Source organism: Zonotrichia albicollis, chromosome 2 (assembly GCF_047830755.1).
Source record: "Zonotrichia albicollis isolate bZonAlb1 chromosome 2, bZonAlb1.hap1, whole genome shotgun sequence".
Taxonomy (NCBI): domain Eukaryota; kingdom Metazoa; phylum Chordata; class Aves; order Passeriformes; family Passerellidae; genus Zonotrichia; species Zonotrichia albicollis.
This window is the reverse complement of record NC_133820.1, coordinates 60,460,019-60,482,151: the sequence shown is the minus strand read 5'-3', so window position 1 is coordinate 60,482,151 and position 22,133 is coordinate 60,460,019. Positions and strand designations below refer to the sequence as shown.

The following is a 22,133-nucleotide window of genomic DNA, read 5'->3' as shown; positions in this document are numbered from 1 at the left end:
TGAGCAGCTGAGGGGAAAGGTATCCATAGCTATTTTATTTTCAAGGTCTCAGCTGGGGGCAGGAAGATTGGAAAATGCAGACTTAAATTTGTAGCTTAGGGTGTAATTTATGAATAGGAGTTGAACAGACGCATGCAGGAAATATTCTCACAGACTTTAAACTTTAAAGCTAAACAGTTCTCAAGTTAAAAACAACATCAACTTCTTATTTTTTTTTCTTACACAGGATGGTCTGGTGGGACACGGGAGGTCTGAGTTCTATTTGTGTCTCCTGTCACCAGCTTCCTATGACCTTGGACTAGCTGCCTAACCTCTCTATGCGCCTCCGTTTCCTTCTCTCTAAGAGGGGGATGATCACATTTACCTGCTCCATGCAGACACTCTTGTGACTTGTTTCATAGTATAAAAATATAGCAAGGGCCGCAGTGGGTCAGACTGAAGACCTGACTCTCGCAACAGCCTTTCTCTGGCTACACAGGGAAAAAGTGGAAACACAGGGCTTGAGTTTTGCTGTCACGGGCTCTCTGCTGGTCTTTTGCAAAATAAAACATGTATGGGAAACGTAACGTATGTGCATAGGGGAGGAGAAATATATTTCTAGCACTGCCCTGAATGTTACAGAGTCAGTGAAGGCCAGCAGCGGAGCTGGGAGCTGGCAGGGCAGACTCCCTAAGCATCCTTAGCCAGTGCTGCCCCTTCCTGGCTTCCCTGCTCTGAGCGCTCTCAGTGCTGCTGGCTGGGACCCGTGCTGGTCTGGGTCAGGCCCCGCACAGAGCGGTCTGTCCCGCTGCTCTCTCTCCCAAGAAGGGCGGGCAGCGGAGCCCAGGGCCCCTGGGGCACGGGCAGCGCTTTGGGCTCTCCGAGCATAGCTCCGGGCAGCTGGGCACGGCTGTAAATGGCCCCGCCCGACCTGGCACACGGCTCGGCCGCCCCTGGCGGGACGGGGCGCTGTTAAGGTTTTCCTGCGGAGCAGGCGAGGGTCTCTGCAGGATCGGGACCCCACCGCTCTGCATTTGGTCCAGGAATCGCAAGTCCGCTTCACGCCCTCCTTAGCAGAGCCTGACGGCGTGCGAGGGACGAGCCCCCTGCAGCCCCGGCAGAGCTGCGGCCGCGGCGGCTGGAAGCAGCCCGGACCCGGGCTCCAGCGGGACGGCACGGCCAGGGCCCTGGGGGCCGGGGGCGGCCGGGACCGGGAGACCCGCGGGGCAGCCACACCGTGCCCGCCGACGGACGGACGGGCGGACGGGCGGGGGACGCGTCCCGGGGAGGGCGTGCTCCCGGCGGAGGATGTGGGCGGGGGGGCGGAGGGGTGCGCGGCGAGGGGTGGAGAAGTTATAAATCAGCGAGGCTGGGGCTGGCGGGTATCTAATGCCCGCGGGAGGTGAAGCTGGCAGGGCGGCCCGCAGCGGATACTCCGTTTCCGCAGGTCGGGCCGGGCCAGGCTGGGGCGGGCGGGCAGGATTCGGGGGCTGCTGGATGCGGATTCCGCGCCTCCCTTTGCCGTTATCTCTTCCACTGCGGGAAGCTCCCGGGACCGAGGAGAGCCCGTCGGAGCCCAGCCGGCGCCTCTGCCCCTGCCTCGCCGCCGTCGGCAGGGAAAAAGCCCTGCGCTCCCGCAGGCAGGACCATGCCCCGCCAGCTGCTCTCAGGGACCGTGCTGCTGGGAGCCGCCCTCCTGCTCGCAGGTAAGGGACCGCTGGTTAGCGCTGCCCCAGTCAGACCCGTTCTGCGCCGAGCGACGGGTGCCCAGTGATGCGCCTCGTCGGCGGCGCCTCCAGCGCCCCTGACCGGTCCCGCAGCACCCCGCTTGTCCTCTGGAGCCGGCGGGCACCTGCCTCCCCTTAGCCCCTTTCCTCTGGGCAGGGCCGGGGAAGTGATCCCTGCGTTCCAGGGAGCGGAGAAACGCCGCATCCCTGAGCTGTTGTAATGCTTCGGATCCCCGTCGGCGTGTGCCGGGAGCAGCCCCCCGGAGGGTCCGGCGGTGCGGAGCCGTGGTGCCGCTCCTCCTGCAGCAAGGCAGAGGTGGCGTGGAGGCCAGCCTCTCCCGGGCATAGGGACCGCCGTACACCATCGGGAGTTGTCCCAGCCGGTGCATCACGGAACGAGAGCATGTCTTGGCTGCAGGGCACGCTTCTTTCCTCAGCACTTTGTTTTCAAGCGTGCCAACTCTGCCAGTGAAGCGGCAAAGGTGTACCTTTTCTTGGCAAAAATCGAGGTTCTGCTGCCTCCCGCCCGAGCAGGTCGGCGGCGCGCCGGTGCCGCTCCGTGCGGGGCTGGCTGCCGGCTCTTACTGGAGAGTGGGATGGAGCTGCTCTCCGGTGCCTGCACCCCGCAACGATGGGAATGGATCGTTGCAGATTTGATGTTCTTAACCGAGTTTTATTTTGTTTGAGCCAAGAGCCAGTCCCCGTGGGCCGGAGCGCCGCTGCGGGCGGTGCGTCCCAGCCTTGTGTGGCCGCTCACCCGAGAGCAGGGGTGCGTGGTGGCCGGGCACGGGCTGGTCCCGCGTGGGCTCATGGCTCGGCAGGGCGCTGCCCTGCGGGGATGCCCGCGGAGAGGGGCGGACCGGGCCCCGCCGCCTGTCCCGCCCGGGGCAGCGCGCACGGCCGCGGGGACCGCGCTCGGCAGCCGGCAGGGAGCGAGAACAAACCCCGGGTGGGGAGGCGAAACGCCGAGCTCCCCGCGGGACAGCAGTGGAGGGCAGCGCCCCTGCGGTGAGCGGCGCGAGTGGCCGAGGGCTCGGTCTGTCCGCGCCGCCGAGCCCACGGGAGCGGTGCCGCTGCCTGAGGCTGCCCGGGAGGAGAGCTGGCGGGGTCGCTCCGACGAGACGTTTTCCTGCTCGGGAAGTGCTGATTCATCAGCTTTGACAGAGATACATAGGTATTCTTCTACACTTTTTTTCCTCTTTCCTTTCCCCAGGAAAGTGCTAATTTCCCCACATTATTTGTCTCTGCCTAGGAGGTTCTTATGCCCAAGATGAAATAGGCAGAGGCATGGGACACCCACCCTGGATACAGGAAATGTGGATTCAGATCCTTGCCAGGCTTCCTTCACAGCTTGAATCTGAACTTCGGCGTCCTGCTCCTGCATGGGCTCCTGCAGTGACCAGCTCCGCCAGGGGACTAGCTTCCTCTTTCCTGTCGGAAAGGTTTTCCATTGTGCAGATCATGGCAAGCCCACTGCCCAGGGAGAGGGTGGATTCTCTGAGCCAGGGGCTGTGAGAAAGACCCTGGTTCACCTTCCTGTTCATGTGCACCCTGCACCAATCCCAGTGGGAAAAGTTTGGCTTGCTTAGGGGACAACCTGGCGCTCTGGGCGCTGGGGACAAACATCCTGATGGCCAGTTGAGGTGCTGTAGATGTTGGAAAGTTTCTTCTCTAGTTTGCCTGGGTGCCCTTACAACCATTTTGCTGGAAGTTCATACCCTCCCCATGTAGAAGAGATTGTGCTCAAATCAGAATTTGAATGTTTTCAGACTCATTGGCTTTCTTGGGGTTTTTTTGGTCTGTTTTCTAGAGGAGCATTCTTGCTCAGCTTTGTTTGGACACCTCAAACAGGTTGATTATGCTTCTTCTGGGCCACTGGCAGAACTCTCCATAGTTGCGTTTGCATAGAGAGTTTGAAAGTTATTGTTGAAGTGATTGATGTTTTGTACCATACATATCTCTGTGTTTTGCTTCCCATTTCATCCTCCTTCACTGCTTATTTACCTGCAGTTCTTGTTCAGGCTGCCCAGCACTTTCCATTTGCAGTGTTCTTGATGAAATTCAATTCATCACTGGTGCCCTCTTGTAATTCAGTCTCTGCAGGTGCCTGCTGAGCTTCCATTTACTGGCAGGTTCTAGGGGAGATTGTCAGAAACAGTCAGTGGCTCAGAAAGAACCCAAAAGACCTCCACAAGGAGGAGACAGAAGGAGGTCTTTCAGCCCATATTTGTCTACTTAATAACGCAAAATTCCCGAAAACAACATGCAGCCTACAAGCTTTGAGAGTACCCATTTGAAAAATGAGATTAGGGAAATTAAATTCATTTGACATGTGAGTGTTGGGCACTTCAGCTCTCTTGTGCCACACATATTTTGGTTAACTTGGGAAAGAAAAATACTTTTTTTCTGGGTTTTGCATAGAACTCACATATGTTTTCTTTATATCTTATAATTATTTAATCCCCAAATTTTATTGCATATGCTTGCTAATGACTGTACACGTAGCAGTCAATAGGAATATGTGGATGCTGTATTAAGTTCAATCTCCCAGTCCTCAACTTTATTACTATAATTATATTTATTACTATAGTATTACTATAATTTTAGTCACTAGCATTTGGGATTGTGAAGGACTGTGTTTAAACCCTGAAAACATCAGACTCTGCAGCCTGGATCAAGATTTATGCACAATGTTTCTAGAAACGTAAACCGATGGTTTAGCTGTACTTCTGGCTTTCCACACAGAAGTGGAACCTCACAATTTGCAGTTAGAAGGTGGTAGACTCTATCACAGTCTTATCTGTGAGCAGCACTATATGATCTCAGTTATTTCAGTAGCAACTAGAACATCAAAATCCTCAGTGGACTTTTCAACTTCATGCCCCGCTGGAAAAAGTGAAGGAAGAAATTCCAGGTGAAATCTAATCAGTGCTGAGGTTAATTTCTTGCAATAACTTACCTGACTTCTCTGAAAGTGCTGTTCAGATGGATGTTCATATGTTAAGGTTTATATTTGATTTGAGTACTTGCTGAAGTAATGACACAGATTGAATGGTCCAATTTGGCATAAGGGCTGGAGTTATTAACAAAGTTGAGAAAAACTGGCTTTCCCACTTCTTCTTCATAGAAACAGGGCTCCCTAAAAATTCTGAACTGTGTTCATATAAAGGAGAAGGGTTAGGAACTGCAATACAACAGAGCTTTTTAGAAAATGTATGTTGTGTAGGGAGTTAAAGCATCAAACTTTCTGACACAAAGTGAAAGAAAATCACTTACAGAGCTAACTGATGTTTTACCAGACAGGTGTTTTTCCCATGTGCTCTACACAAAGCTAGATTTCCTTATCTTACAGCTGGTGTAAATCTGGAGCAACTCCTTTGGGATGGGCTAGCATCTTCTAGATTTACACTTTGTGTTGGATAAACTTGGACTTGGCCTGTGCTGTAGTAAAGATCTTCATATCCAGAAGCACCCAATATATTTAGAACCCTAAAAATTTGCTTTTGAGGAGATTTGAGAGGTTTTTTCATTGTGTTGGGTTTTCTTTTTTTGCATCCAAACAATAACAAACAAGCTGTCTATTTTTTGTCAGATACATCAAAGACTGAAACCAGTAGCCTTCCACATTGTGTGGGTGTATAGGACAAAAGGAAATTGTCCAGATTTGCAGGACAGTTGATAAGTCTTTTGGAAACTTCCAGCACACTGTTTATCAGCTTGCTAATTTTCGTGTCCAACTGAGATTGGGAAAGGAAGAAGCTCAGCAGAAGCAGTTGTTGGTTAAGGTTTGGTGTTTCAGAAGTCTGTGTCAGAAGGCGGCGGTGGGACTTCAGCAGCAAAATTGTTCCTTTGAATCCCCCAGAGTCAGGGTTTGGGACTTCCTGCTGCAGGTCCAGAGGGAATGGAAAGCAAGACTACTGCAAGAGTAAGTTTTGCATGAAATGCCCAATCACCGTCACCTCTGCTCTTGTAGAGAAATCTCTCCCGTTGGTGTGAGACCTTCAAGAAGCAAATTGCTCCCTCCAATGACATGCTTCATCTTTAGCTCTCATCCCTGCCCCCAGTAGTCTCTTTTTTCCCCTTTACCAAGATTTGTGAGAATGTAGAGAAACATTTCTGTATTTATTTGTGCATGAATTCTACCCACAGACAGAACCATGCTTTTCTGTCTTTGTCCTTGTGATGCATCCTCACTGCATGTATTCCTGCAGTGGGGAAGCAACCTCTCCCAAGCATCCTCAGCTGTGAATGGTCTGACTTCTTGATGCATCATGGGGAACTGCTTATCCTAAAATTGGTCCAGTGATTGTCAGGAAGGTGCCCACACAGTTTTCTCTTCCTGAGATGCAGAAGTTCAGTTTCATTCTCCTGTGGTTGGAGATCACAACTGCATAAATCCTGATGCTTAAAAGAAAGAACTGTGGTGCAAGCAGGAGCTGGAAAAGTGAAAATGCAGTCATTAATGCTCTCTCCAAGGCCAGGCATGGCATAATATCATGCCTTTGTGACCAGAAGAATGAACTCATGATGGAACTAAGCAAAGTGCTAATAGATTGAGAAACCAACAACAAGGGCAAAGAGATTTGAAACTCTGCACTTCAGAGGTACTTTTGTCTGAAACATAAATCTTGAGCCATTGAGATCTATGAAGAAATTTGGACAGGGAATGTGGATGACTGTTTCTTCTGCATTAAGCCATATTTGCATTTGGGATGTTTTTTGTGTGGCACAGTGAGTGGAGATGTGCCAGACTAAAGATGAAGAGGAAGATGATTTAGCTTGATGTGGTCCATCAGTGTATTTTAGACCACTACAGATGTTTGTGCAATAGTTAATAGATTCATTAATAATCTTTCTCAGACTTTGGTTTGTCTTGTGTTAATGCTGAAGCAAGAAGTTCATGTTCATGGTGAGCTGATTTTACTCTCTCTGTTGTTTTCCTCTCAAAACGCAGTTGATTTTTCATTACCAAAATCCATATCCACAATGTTAAATCATCCTGTAACATATTTAGAGCATAATTCAGTGAGATGTTGTTGACGCCAATTTCTCTTGGCATGACTTTTCTGGGTGGTGGGGCTGCTTTTGCAGCAGTCACTGGTATGTGGCACTAAGCACTTGTGCAAAACAACATCTTTTTAAGTTTTATTGCTTCTTTTGGGGTTATGGCCTTGAAACAAGGCTCTCTTTGCTGTTGGAGCAGCTGAGGGATGGGCAAGGGGCTAGAGGGCAACTGCTCCTAGTATTTCAGTGGGTTGAAGATGCTGTGGTGCCATTATTCCCACTCCATGGCTGGAAGTGGGTGAAGCAGGCAGGGCACGTGGTCCTTGAGAGCCAGGGACCTGTGAGCAGCTGTCTCTGCTCCTCAGATGTTCTCTCAGGAAGCCTGCGCTCTGGGAACAGACCCCCTGCTTAGTGCGTGGGGAGCGAAAAGGGATGAGTGTGAGGGCATTTCATGAGAGGAATTTCACAATTTCACATAGCTCACTTAAGCGTCCTTCCTGTGGGATTCTTCCTTGACACAGAGTGAAGGAATTCACCCCTTTTGTTCCCATTGTCATTCCTCTATGGAAAAACGTCTCTTCAGGATCACCATAGACTAATGTTAACAGAAGCGTGAGAGTTGCCATCATGGATCAGACAAGAGCTTTTTTAGCTTCGTGTCATGTCTTCAGTGGTGTCCAGCATCTCATCTTCAGGAAAGGTTCATGAAGCCTTGCAGAAAGTATTTATCTGATAAAATTCTTAAGAGGAGATTTTAAAAAAATTTTTTTTGGTAGTATGATCTAAAATCCAATAGTATTTCATAAGAAACCATGAGGCTGAAGGTCAAGAAAAGTAAAATTTAGTTGTTGTCTATGTTTATGCAAGTGGATAATAACATAGTGGAAATAAATCACATTAAACTATATAGGACAGAACTTTTTTGTTCTGTTGTGCTGAAAGTGTTTGGGGCACCTTTCTTTGTCTCATGCAGTGCTGCAACTGACAATCTATTTTACTAGTATGAATGATTATAATTTCCCAATGATTATAATTTCCCAATGTAATTGAGCCATAGGCAAACTTGCCAGAAGATTTCTGCACGTGCATCTACCTCCCTAGACTGGTGCTTTACATGTCGTTTAACAGCAAAGTGGGTTTTGCTCCTAAGCCATTGCAAGGGACTCCTCTGTGCAGACTGTTCCAGTTCTTCTCACCTCTCTATTTTAAATGATTGTGCTGTATTATTTACTTGTTCTTGTTTTAAACCCATGGGCTTTACTTATAGCTCTGTTTTATAGTTTTAAGTGGGGTGGATGGAAAGTTGGTTCCTGACTCTTCTTTTTGTCTTGAAGCACTACAGGACAGTTCAGCTGTAACAATGGAAATAATAATCAACAGCCTTCAGCAAAGTGTAGCTCCTTCAACTTTGCTTTACATTTTCTTTTACATAGTTCCTAATTTGTTTCTGTGCTTACAGCTTAGGGATTACTACAGCCCCAGACGAATTTGACAGGCTTGTGCTGCTGGCTGGGAAGGTAGATTACTGGCAGGTAGGCAGTTTGCCTGTCTTTAGGAAAGTCTTCCAATTCAGTCCTATTACATTGCTTCTTTTGTCCTGCCAGCTAACCTGTTACAAATTTAAAGTATCCAACTAGTAAAGAAATTTAGTTTGGCTAAGAAAATATACACCTTTACTCTAAATGCCTAGGATTTCTAAATTGTTTTTGTGTGAATTTTAGTGTACTTGCTTTCTCTTTATACCATATAGATACTTTTCTACTCACTTATTAATAGGATAAACTTTTCTGAAGAATACTGAACTGGCCGTTTATGTGCTAGGATCTGTCATGGTGGGATTAGAGCAGAGGCACTGTGGTTGCTGACACCTGTCAGTAGGTAGATCTGGTGACTCACAGGCATAGTCTGGATGGGGCTCTCTACGCTGTGTGAACAGCACAGGCTGAATCGTGTGGAGAGGCACGAAATGACACAGTGGGTGAGTGCCACTGGCTGATCACATGGCATCCCTTTGGCTGGGCAAATGATGCAGTCACAACCACTTCTCATCTGAATGGTCTGAGCAGGGTCACCATGCAGGGCCAGGACAGGCACATCAAGGTGGAGGGGTATGAGAGCCACATGGATTTGTGCTGAATGTGGCTGTGTTGCAAGCTCTGGTGTTATCAGCCTCAGCTGGCCTGTTTTGTTTCTAAGATGGGCATTTACTCTGTTGGAGTGAAGACCAGACTAAGGTGGGCGCAACTGTGGTATTTCTCCTCTTTTCTCAACACACATCACATATATATGTGCCTTTTGCTTTCTGGGTGTGGTTTACCGAAGTGGTCCCACAAGGGTTCATAATGGAGGTGTCAGACTGTGCATTTGGAAATCCATTTTTGATTCCAGGTGCTCAGTGGGAAAGAAAAAGTTTGTAGTTATGGCTGGTTTTATTTCTTCTCTGTAAATATGTCCTCCTTATATAGCTGATGAAATGAGCACCTTCATCAGGCTAGATATTGGCCAAGATGTTAATTTCAGATCCTGTATTTCTAGAGGTATTAAAACTTGATGGATACAACAGGAAACCAAGATTATTTTTCCCTCAGATCTTTGGCTGGTAAATACTGAAATTTATTTGTCATTGGCGTTATATGAAGTGCCTATGCTCATGCATGGAAGTTACCTGGTGAGTTTAGGGCAAACAAGGCACAAACTTCTGATGAGCTGGTGAAGCAAATGCCTTCAAGTGGGTCTTGTGGGGCACTAAACATGGAACTGCATGATCTTGGTTGCCAGGTATGATAGGAAATGTCAATAATTTCAATTGGTAGTAAGTGGAATGAGATTTATGTCAAATAACCACTGAGGTTTCAGTTTGTTTAATTCCTACATCTAAATTTTTTAATGAACAACCCCTCCCCGCTCTTTGCTAGAAAGATTTCACCACAAACTTCTATAAAACCAACCTGACCTAACTAGGGCAAGTGCTGGCAAAATGTTTGGCAATTATTGGGGAAAGAAATATTTGTTTACATTTGCAGCTATTGGCCATATTGGCATCACAGTGTTACTCACAAGTGTTAATGAAGAACAGAACTATTGCATTATTTTTAGCTTTGGCTCTCTAACATTTAATCTTACATCAGTGTGTATAGTCATCTAGAAACATCAAATACATAAAGAGTAAATGAATTATAACTTGCTCTGAGATCTAGAACTAAAAAGGAAGGAATACACTTGTTCTAATACCTTTTACCTTTCTATGCCCATGAAGGCCTGTTTTGGGCAGTTGCACATCCATTTTCCCTACTGACTGATTTAGTTCCACAGCATGGAGTCATGGTCAAGGCTTTTAGTCTATTCAGAAATCATTTAATCTTCTGTTACCAACCTTATGCAGTTCAGACTTAACTATGGTGTGTACTATAAAGCAGTCTAGCTTTGCCATCCTTTGCCATCCACTATCCTATTTTTTATTTTTTTGGGCTGGCTGGCTGTTATGTCCTAATAGTACTTTAAATTCTTACATTATAATTGAGATTGATCAAACGTAAGCATTTGATCCAGAAATTACTTGGCATGCGTTGCAAAACATCAGACTAGATGGATAGAATGTCTCTTTTGGACCTGAAAGGGATGAACCAATGAGCTGGTAATTTTTGTGCCTCTATGTACTTAGTAAGTAAATAGCATCCAATAGTTTTCTTCTTCTGGAATGCAAAAGAGAGGAAAGTTTCAGACACCACAGGGATATGTGCAAGTGATGGCTCTGTTAAGGAGTGATACAGCTTGAGCTCTACCCTGAGGGTGTTTCTGTCTGCCAGCTCTGTACCACCACACATGGTGCTTCTCTTTGTGCAGCAGCCAACAGGAAACAAGTACAAAACTACCTCTGAGTCCAGGGACCTGTATCTATTAACACTTGTAAATCCCCATGGCTCTTAATTGGCCTGCAGATTTCTGCTTCAATAGAAACAGTGGTGACATTTTGCTGCTTCAGATCATGAGTTTGCTCATCTGGACCATTGTCAGTGTCAGCTTGGGACAAAGTCACAACTCCTTGCTCTCTCTCTCAGTTAAGCTGCCCTAGTTTCTCTTCTGCAGGCTTCAGGTATGGAGTTACTTCAGAGACATGCTATGAAATTTGATAACTGTGAGGTTTCCTTTAGAAAGGGGACTTAGATAATGAAAGACTGGAGATACCACTTTGAGTCACAGGGTGGCTCATGCTTTGGCACTGTAAGTGTTTTCTGGAGACTGTTTGTAAGTACAGGCAATGGAGAGGATGCTTTTACCCCTAGGAGCAGGAAACCAGGCTGTGCTGCCTTCTTTGCCTGCACCTGAGCATCAGCATCAGAAACCCAGGTGACAGGTGAGATGGGTGCTATTGATGCTATGGGGATAGAAGAGTGTCTCCCTCCAGCAGCAGTTCTGCCTAGCCGCCAGCACAGAATCAGAAAGCTTCATTATCCAGGGTGCTCCTTTCTCCCTCTAGTCCTGCAGCAGGACCAGGACAGACAGTTACACATCGAACAGGAAAACAAAATTTTCCTTTCCAGTCACCACACAAGTTTTAACACAACAGTCCCTAAAAGTTCTCCTGTCTTTATAAATGCAAGTATTAATGCTGAAGAGAGACTCAGTGTTGATTAAACTGGTCTAGACTTCTTCATATAGTCAGATGTAAATTGAAACTTTAGGTGTCTCTTAAGAGTTGACCATGAGTTTTTCTTCTCTATATATACCTTTTCCCTCTTTAATAGAGTGAAGTGGTGTAATGATGTAATTGCAATTATGATGGGTAGGTACAACTGTTTGACCAAAAAAAATAGTTATATTTACTTAGAGAATAGATTGAAGAGCCTTTTAAAGAAATAGTAATACAATAGCTTGTCAAGAATAGCTCTGAATGAAAGAAAACTACTGATACCCCAGATTTCCTTCCAGAATGGAGTAAAGCCATATACTGCATTTGATGTTAGCTAGTGGCCATGCTCTGGTTAAGGCACTGCTGCAAGGCAGAGAGAGCTCATTTTCACTGGAGACACGCTGAAGATCAACCCACTGGGTACTGTCATGTATCTTTCCATTTTGTCTGGATTCTGCAACTGCTTTTTAGTTGTACACATGTGGGCATTCCCATTCCCTTCAGTGGAATGACTCATAGGAAGTGCACAGAAGCAAGAGTGAAGTCCTGGGCTGCATCTGAACTGCATGACTAATGTTTTAAGCATCACAGAGAGGTGGAGACCTTGTTAAGAAATAACCTGCCCTCTCCTTCCAGTGCAGGAGTGTCCTCTACAAAACACATTTTTGTTGAACATTTGAATCACGAGGAAATTATTTTTGATGGTAAAACCCTCAAAGGCTCAGTTATGTTTCACAAGGGGTAAAACATATGCAAGTCCATCAGTGACTGAAACAATTACTTCATGATGGATGACTTTATTGCCCACAGATGGCACTTTAAACCCAGAAGGTCAGATTCTTTGTACACACTGAAGTTGCAAAGATAAACTGATCTTTCTCCTTAACCTCTAGCTGTGCAGGTGAAAAAAGGATTAGTCAACATGTTGAGGATAACAGGAGTGGCTGGAAGACAGTCACATCCCCAGATTATAGAAAAGATATTAGAAAGTCATCAAACCTGCTAACTTCAAGGAAGTTTATAATAACTTTTAATATTGTAATTTTTTAAACTTAGTCTTAAAGCTTGCATTTGGATTTCCTTTCTTTAGTCAAAGGTAGTAGAAATTCTCTGTGTATGAAAAGAAATTAAAAGTAAAACCTGGGAAAATTGGAATGGGAATAATAACCCAGATCATGGTCCCAATTTTGAGTACAACTAATCTACCATTTTTAAGAGAATCCAGGAATTAGCAGAAATCAGTGAAAGGTTTATCCTGCATGCATGTTACTCATTTGTCTATAGAACTGGACACATATCATATTGGAAAAATACATGCATGTTCATTTATTTTATCTTTTTTTCATGACTTGTGGTCAGAGGGGTTTTTTGTTATCAGATAATTCATATTTTTATTTACTTAATTTGGAAGAGGATCAACTTTTTTTGTGGGGCAGAAGTTAATGGACGAAAACTTCCTTTATTTTTTTCCCCTTGAAAATCACAGATTGCTCTCTGCTTTCATAAAAAAAAAATTGTCCTCCCCTTACTTTAGTTAGAATGGCTAACTTTTGCAATCTAAATTAATGTTTGCTCATTAATTTAGCAACCCCACTGACTGACTTTCACATGCATCTAATAAGCCTTCCATAACAAATAAAATGCATCTGAAAAAGCCACCTTTTCCCCATGGGAGGAGATTCCTCAGTTATCAGGATTAATTAGTTCTCTTGTTGTCACATGAAAAGAAGCTGCACCCCTCAATGTAGGTCAGTGTGAGGGTAGGCTGCTGATGGTCGCTTGGTGACAGGCACAATGATAAGTGAATGTATCCTGTTGAGCCATGACCCTTCAGAAAAGGCAGTGTCAAGTAAAATGCCCACAGAAGGTACATAGAAGGCATAATCTGCTTCTAAATATTGACAGTAGGAATTTCCCTGCTATTCTCCTTCCTTTTTCTTTCCTGGTAAACACGTCAAACTCTATTGCATTTGTACTCTGCATTGGTTTTGAAACATTTAAAAACGTAAGGAAGCTAATGACCCATGAATAGGTAGGATGTCAAATAAAGCTATTTTTCTTCGAGACATAGCATCTTGCTGGTAAAAGCATTGTGTCCCATACTTGTAAAACCAACAATTTTGGCTTCAAATGAAACCTCAGCTTTTTGTCAGTGAAAAACTAAATAAATGAATATATAATCAGGCTTGTATCTCTTCCCAAATACACTGACATTAAGCCTTGAATGTGAATACGATTAGCTACTGGAGTTAAGTGTCTAAAATGTACTTGAAATCAATGATGAAATGCTGGCTTGTGTCAGTGGGAGCAGAGTTAGACAAACACTAAGCACTCCTTAAGATCCCACACACAATATTTACAAATACTGTGCTGTCTTTTAGATATACGTAAAATGTGTAAAAGGGCAAAAGATTGTGAGTATGTGTCCCGCATATTTGGGTTTCTTTTTTGCCTACAAGATGGGGTGAAAAGGTGGGTAGTTTTGTTATGTTTTTTTTTTGATTTTAGTAACTCTGAGAAAGATCTGACTTACAGGCTTCCAGGTTGACTTGTTTCATATGCTTCAAATGAGTTAGAGCGTTCATGCCTTTGTTTATATCACTGCAAAGTTAGGAAGAGTAAAACCTTGTAACCTTTATGATGGTTTCTTGCTCCTCACCTCTGGCAGACTTTGAAGACAGCAGCAGCCCACACTGCCAGGGCTGGTCTCCTGGCCTCAGCACGGGTCAGACTTGGGCAGGGTGCTGCAGGATTGGCTTTGCTCCTGGGCATGGTGCAGTGCCAGTGCTGAGCAAAACCAAGCGCTCGGCACCGCAGGCATGACCAGGCACTGCAGACTCACTCTCCTGTCTTGCTGTCAACGCCTGTCACTCACATGGATTTTTCCACTTTCTCACCAGTTTTACACAGGAAGCAACCTGCATGTTGCTCTCTAGCAACTAGGTTGAGCGTTGCAGCTCTAGCAACTGGGCTTTGATCCCAATGGTTTCCTCTGGCAGACAATCACTGATGTTTTTTTCATACATATTGAACTGCTTGTAAACACTGTTGCATGCTTTCAGCTTTTCCAGGGCCTCAAATAAGGAGCAGTTCAGAGAAGCTTGAGGTCAACTTTTCCCCAAAGTAAAAACCAAGATTCATAAAGCTGGATATAAACTCTGTCTTCTTGGGAGAGCATCTGACCCTTCAATTCTGGGATGACAAGAGGAATGCAAATGAAATGAGGGAATGTGGGAGTTTCACAAAACCATCAGATTGTTTAGCTAGAGGATGTTGACAAACCCTCTCAAGCAGAGTGCCTGGGTTGCTCTCCAAGCAGTTGCCTAGGCTGTTGTAACATCTTATCTCAATTTCTCAGTGATTAGCCTCAGAGGCATTGTTTCAGAATGGTGAATGAGAAGACTCATAGACTGTAAGCATCTACGGGAGACTAACCCATAAAAGCACAGAGCACACTTTGGGGGGACCAGCTCTTCAGAGCTGAGATTCCTAAAGGGCATGCCTGAGAAATGTATGTTTGCAATGCATATCACATAACAATTACTTCTTCATAGATTTGCTGCACCATTTTTCTTCTCTCTTACCAGCTGCTAGAATATATTAATTTCTAGTTAGAAATATGATTATCTAGACAAATTGCAGAGGAAGTCTGTGTATGTGGACAGTCTCACCATTCAAATCTATAGTGTTATTTGAGGTGCAGTCCAGATCTCTTTATTCGGAAAAGTTGTCATGCTCTTGCTTACAGCTTGTGCAAGTGAACTATAATTTTATTTATGTCTATGTTCAAGTGTAGCCTTTAAATCTTGTTTTGAATTGGCAGAGATGATAGAATATATCAAAAACTACTGGAGCCACATCTTAAGTAAGATATCCAGGGCTAAAAAGAAAGGTCCCGAATTTGGAGCAGCCATTGGCTTTGATGTGTTTATTCATCTAAATTTTAGTCACCAATCTCAGCAGGAACTGGTGTCCAAAAGTTCATTCTCTAGTCAACAAAACAGGGAAGCTTTTCTCATTGGTGATACGTAGCCCCAAGAACAGTTCATGTATTTCTACTATGTTTGGTGCATACAGCTGTTCATACTTGGCTGTGCAGGGACCTCTTGGAAGGACTTAAAATAGCTAAGCTAAAACTGTACTTCTTCTGAGTTCTAGGAGAAAGATCTGCATTAACTGCCTTTACTTGGAGATGGGGTTTCTCCCATTTGTTGACAGGGTAATACTTTCTCTTGGAGTAAAGTGGTTTGGGATAGTTGCTGTTGCTCTCTCTCAGCAACGAAATATTTACAAATTACGCTTGAGTCCCAATTAGACTACAACTGGTTTTCAACTTTTAACTGTTTTGAAATGTTTTTACATTGTGTTCCCAACTTCTGGAACATTTTGCTGTCAGTGCAAGGGCCGTGGGATGGATCAAGCACTGCTTCTTCCCTAAGGCATGTTCTTCTGTCAGCTTGCCATGAAAGCTTTTGTGGCCACAGCCTATTATAGGGCAAAGATAAATCATTGTCTTTCCAGCCAGCACCTCCTGACTTGATGAGATGGAAGATCTCATGCTCTTCTGGTTTTCTGACCATGGGGCTTTTCTATGGTCTTCTTAAAAATGCCTCCGTGTAGACTTCACAAAGCCCACCTGGATGTTTTCAGCTGTTCTCAGCCACCTCTTGTATGCTGACACCAAGGCTTTCACCTATGCCAGAATGGCCTGGCCACACCAACATGTTTGCTCTCTCAAACAAGCAGCAAATCTGATCTGGAAGGTGTCTGGATCTTGTTCTCAGGATTTACTGTAAAGGTCTACCTTTTGGTGCTACTTTGTTGACAGGAAGCCTGCAGCTGGTGAGGGGCCATGAGTAAGAGTGCTGTCACCTCCAGCCAGAAAGGGAAGAGCCTTGATGCATTTCACTCCTTCCACGTCAGTTTCAGCGTTGCAGCAAGTTGTTCGAGTGGGATTTTGGTATCTTAGGAGTCAGTACGTGGCCCTTGCCATGGGAGTGGCTGAATTTATCCTTCCCATTGAAGGGGCTGCCATGGCTGTATTTCCTGAGGAAATGCAGCCAGTGGTGCTGGGGGCACACTTCCTTGGTTAGATGTGGATCCATGAGGTCCTTCAAGTTTATTCATGTTCAGTCAAAAATTTGAGAGCAAAGTCATTACTAATAGCTTTCAATTCTATTTTCTTTCCTGAGTAATGCTGCTGGAAGGTTATTTGAGTCCTGAGTCAGGGCAACAGGACTTTGCTCAAAGGAAGAGAGTATGTGTGGTGAGAGAGGCAGTTTTCTTTTCTTTTCCTTTCCAGTATAACAGCATAAATGTGAGTGGACTGGAAGCAGAATTATTAGGCTTTGTTAATGTTTTGGTTTTTTTCTTTGTTTTTCTAGGATCTAGTTCAGCATCAAAACTAAAAGTTCCTGAGCTGAGTATAAATGGCATACAGCACGTTGTTCAAGCCGGCCAGACTTTAAATCTCACCTGCAGGTAACCAGCTGAGCTGGATTATGATAATTTGGCAGGGACTTCATACACCTGACACTTTCTTTATTTTGTAACTGAAATTAGAAAAAAATTAAACCTTGTGTTGTGGGGAAAGGTGGGGAGTGAACTTCAATGGCAATTGTTTAATAGTTCTTTGTTGTTTCTGTTGTTGTTTTTGGAAAACAAGATAAAAGAGAACCCCATAAATAGCCTGATATAATAAAAAAGAAAGCTTGGGAACTGGAGCTATATAATTGCAGCCCAGCATAATTGTTTCTGCTTCCTTATCTGTGTTTGCAGGGGGGAAATGGTTCATTCATGGTCTTTGCCTGAAACTCTTAGCAAGGATAGCAAAAGGCTGAAAGTAATTAAATATGCCTGTGGAAGGAATGGGAAGCAGTCCTGCAGCAGTCTGACCTTGAGCAGAACTCAAGCAAGTGACACTGGAAATTATAGCTGCAAATACCCCACAAGTCCAGCAAAAAAGAAGAAGGAATCTACAGTCTATGTATTTATTAACGGTAAGATTCAGTTTTTTTAACACTTCCTGGTACTTGCTCTGCAATACAGCAAAGTGGAAAAGTAAGGCAGTTCAGCTGGGGCTGAGTTTTGAATGATATTTTCAGCCTTGCATAATGTTAATTTGCCAATTAATGTATAAAATCTTCTTTCTCAGAACTTGCAGATACAAATGGTAATCTTTTATCAGTTAGAAAAAAAATGAAGCAAGAAAAAGACCCAATCCAACCATTTGCATAGAGAAAATGGGAGTCCAGATGGAAGTAGACTACAAGTGAATATGTGAAATAGGTATCAGAAACCATATCCTATGTGATGTTATTTCTAGGCAGCTGAAGGATGCTAAAGCTGCCTGTCAGATCAGTGACTTGCCTCATCCTGCAGAAAATTACTATTTGCATGTGAAATCATATTTAAAAATAACCTCTGTAATCCATGGCACACAGATTGAAAAAATCTAGAATAAATGGAATCAAATTAAACACAGAGTTGTGTTCAGCAAACAAGTATTGTGTAATGTATGGGAAGTGCTGGAATTAGGTCAGTTAGACTACAAAAGAAATTTCTTTCTGATCCTGCTTCCTTCCAGGGTATTAATCAGACACTTCTGAGAAGAGTGTAATTCAGTAGACAAAAAAAATAAAGAACAAATTATTGACATTTTAGGGATTTAATTAATACTTTAGTTTTTCATTATTTTTACACAGTAATGTTAATAGATTGCTGTAGTATTTCAGGACTCACAGGTTTTGTAAGCCCATTACAGAGAACGTGCAACTGGAAGTTTTCCAAATTTTGGGTCTGCTGCATCCAATGAGTTCACATCGGAGTGAATTAGCCTTTGTTTTCATTTTGTGATATGAAGAGTGAGACCGGCACTGTGAAAAAGCAGAATGAAGCGGACCTCTCCCTACACTGTTAGAAAACAGATAGCTCTCCCCATTGCTGTGTGCTGCTTTATTGAGCACTGTTGGCTGTTTATGCTGTTTATCCTACTTTCCTTCATCTGAAATATGCTGCAGTGTTTTCATCACCCAGCTCTTTTCATATGATTCTCTGTAAATCCAACAACAGATGCATCCTCGGAAGAATAGCCAAAGCAGGATAATCATTTAGTGATCAACAGCCTGCAACCTAGGGAAATGTACAATTTCCTCAGATGCCTTTTGCAAGTTTCCCATCACGGGACCTGCTTAAACTTCCCACCTTGGACATCATCCCTGAGACCTACCCACAAGGCTCTCCATTCACTGCATGAGAAGGAACTCTCTGCTAAACTGACTTTACCATATAAGGGATGCCTTTGCATTCTCTTTGTCCCTTACCTGTTTGAAGAGTTAATTTTTCTGTATCCTAAATTTTTACCAATGAGAGACACAACCAGTCTTCCAACTCTTCACTGCTTCCCAACTTGTATGTGGCTTCCCTGCACTTAAAAGGCACCTTCAGTCAGATGATTGTAAACCAAGATTATCTGTAGAATTCCCATGGTGATGGAAGAGAAATGTATCATTGCAGAAATTGTTTCAGGACAGTTCCAAGCCAACCCCTGTCCTTCCATCCCCGCTAATCATTTAAAGAAGGCTGTCTGAGTGTCTCGGTTTTGTTGGTTTTTCAAGGGCATTCAGTCACAAATCTTGATATCACTCTTGAAAAGATGGCTAGATTTTGTAACTCCTCCTACCTTAATTGCCAAAAAAGAAATAAAATGTTTAAGGAACAAACCTGTTCCTTGAACATTTTAACGGTCTAAGGTCCATTACCTTAGACCTCTCTGGCATGTTAATTTTCTGAATTTGGCAATCATTTTGATTGAAAACAAATTTCTTAAGATTGAAGCGTTAGTTGTGTCCAGGAAGCACACCTGAAATTTAGGGAAAACTATGGATGATGACTGAGGCTGCAAGGTAGCTGCTCATTTGATGCCTGTTGGAAGTGTCACTCTGCACTAAAGTGGAGAAAGGTCCATTAGCCTTCCCAAACTTTACAATTTCAGGAAGAATTGTTTAGTAAGTTAGAAAGAAACAAGATACTGAGTACCAAAACTCACCCTTTCTGATCAGTATGTATTAGAAAAAGTATTTTCTTTCTCTATGCTACCTCATTATCCCTATCTCTTTTCTACCTGTCTCTTAATATGGGTCACTGTTTCTGTAAATATGCATGAAATTCAATTATTCTAGCTCAAGTGGGGTTGTGGTGGGGGTAACAAAATCCTCTGTGAAGACTCTCTTTCCTGAGTCTAGCTTTACTCTGCATTTATTCGTGGGTGTTTAGGAAATAAACATTTGTGAAATTTGGGTCCCTCCTAGTCTTGTATTGTTTCCTGTGACAGGACGTTGTGTCAGTCCATTTCCCATATTAGCTCCATGTGGATCTCCAAGGTGCCTGTTTCCCATGTCTTAGCATGCTGCAGATGAGAACAAATAGTTGCTATTTACAAACACAGAATCCAAATCAGGAAAGTTGATATTGTTTGTACAGGAAGTCATCACTTATTGTTTTAAAAATGTTCTTCATTTCCGTAATTGGAGTGATACTGAATATGAACTGGATTAAAAAAAAAAAGCCCAAAGACCAGACCACAATAAACCCAGTAAGTCCTTTGGTTCAGTGATGAATGTAAGCTTCAGCAGAAAATGATCTGGTATAGAAAAAGACAGGAGACAAGGTAATGAGAAGGAGGCTGCCCCAGGGAGAGTCCCACAGGCCCCAGGATGACTTGAAGCATTTCTGAAGTCCTGCTTTTAGGGGTCAAGGCGAGGCAGGCTGGTGACTTGCCTTGGAGGAGCTAGTCCTGACACCACCCCTCTTTCAGCTGGAGAGGTCACTACTGAGTTGCAGAGGGGAGTGAGTGCACAGAGTGTCTCCACAACTCTTGACCCCACACAGCTCAGGAATTGAGACATTAGGCAAGGGAAATTAATTCTCTTAAGAGTCTTCATCTTTGCCTCAAGAAAACTGATGGCCTGACTTTCCACAAGAGCCATGGGAAAAATCTGAAATGAAGCAAACCTCTTTGCCAATTTCTCCACTGTCCCAGACCCAGAACTGCTCAGAGCTTTGTTTTGTAAGGGAAAATACAGCCTAACAGTAAAAAGGAAAGATTTGCAATGAACACTCACTGCATACATTGCAGTGAGGCATGGGGAATTTTCTGCTTGAAAAGAGATAATGATGGAATAAAGACATTTAAGAAACACCAAATTATCAGCAGGCTACTCTGAATCCTATGTAAATTTCCCTGGGGAGACTACTAAGGGCTTTTCTTTCTGTCTGCTTTGTCCCAATATCTCCAAGGCACTTTTCAATTGCTGGAGCTCATTCACTGTCTTAAAAAATGTGTAGTACTCTTAATTCTATACTCTCATAATTTCTTCCCTTTGAACAATTGCTCCCATGATATGACAGAGAAAAAGCTTGTAAGTTCAATTACATTGATATAATGTTATATTTTTGCATGAATTTAAGCAAACTGTGATTCAAGTTGAAGTGTTGCTATTTTCTGTGATGAAGACTGCTTTTGGCAAGTAATATACAAGAGTAAAATCTTAATTCTTCTGCAACAGAGAACAGAATTCTTCTCAAAGTAAAACTATTTTTGCTCAGAGGCAGTAGCCCATTTCCTAGTCAGTGTTTTCCCTCTCCTTGTCTTTCCTCATAATCCTGTGGTGTATGTCATCTGGTCACTTACTTTTCCTTGCAGAGAGAGACATGTTTTAAAATCAGACCTCTAGGCTGTGTTAGTTGTCTATTCTCTTTCTATACTTAACAGAGAATAAAAGAAGATTCTGGTATGTACCGTTCATCACCTACTTTTCAAGAAATCTGGAGAACAAGCTTAGAATAAATTTCTTGCTTTGAGAGGATTTAAGCCAGGTGAGGCAAATCAGAGCTGTGTAATTAAAGGTGCAGGCCCTGAGAGTATTTGTGCTCACCAATGCCTAGAATGTTGAACATGCCCACTAGCTGTATGTATTTGGTTTGATGTATGTCTTGGGCTCAGAAGTCCAAAATGAAGGGCTTTATCATTAGGGAATTGTTCAAAATGTAAACCTTTGAAATCCCAAAACATCTGGGACTCTGAGCTCATTTTCAGACACTAAAGTTCTATGCTGCAGATTCTGAGTTTTTTAGAACTTCCTGGGCACCTCTCTGGGAGGTCCTCCTGCTGACAGATAGCTGGATCCAGACCCAGAACTGACATGCATTTAGGATTTAGCTTGAATGGATTGACTCCTGTAATCCTAAAGATACTATTGTTGCAGAACATGGAGGGTATCCAAAGAGTTTTGCAAAAGCGTCTCCTAAATCAGAAGCATCAGAGTCAAAATAATTCAACGTGTAAAAAAAGCAGTAAGACAAAACACCCTGAGAGCTAACAGAAAGGGAGAACTTTCTTCTTTTTCCTTTTTCTCCTTATTTACAAATAACACACTGATAAAAGAACCTGCTCAGGCCTGGGAAACTCTTCCTTTCCATGCTTTTTTTTGTCTTTGCTTTTGGCACAGTTTTAGCCTATGAGCAGTATGGTTTTGGCTTACACCGTCGGAGTCAGTACTATGATAGCGCTTCTGTTGTGAGGAGGAAACCCGTTGGAATTAAACTATGTTGCAGCTGTATCAAGTATGCGGACACATTTTTAGCTTCTAATGAGGTTCCTGTTACAAAACAGAGATCTCTAGGACTCGCTGACGTCAATGGCCTATAATTGCCGTGCTTTTGTCATTGCGTGTACATGGGCTCTGTATCACAGGACACCGTGGGGAGCGGAGCGTGTGCCCTCCCTTTGGCTG

General features: G+C 43.8%; 1 protein-coding gene across 1 annotated transcript in view; it reads left to right on the top strand.

Annotated features, from left to right (window-relative positions):
• Nucleotides 1–1,349: 1,349 nt before the first annotated feature.
• FLT1 (fms related receptor tyrosine kinase 1) overlaps nt 1,350–22,133 on the top strand; it is a 107,672-nt gene continuing 86,888 nt past the window's right edge. The window contains exons 1-3 of the mRNA XM_005482491.4: nt 1,350–1,685; nt 16,725–16,821; nt 17,119–17,339. Coding sequence (XP_005482548.2) covers nt 1,628–1,685; nt 16,725–16,821; nt 17,119–17,339 — 376 coding nt within the window. The 5' untranslated portion in view covers nt 1,350–1,627. The remainder of the gene's footprint in view (nt 1,686–16,724; nt 16,822–17,118; nt 17,340–22,133) is intronic.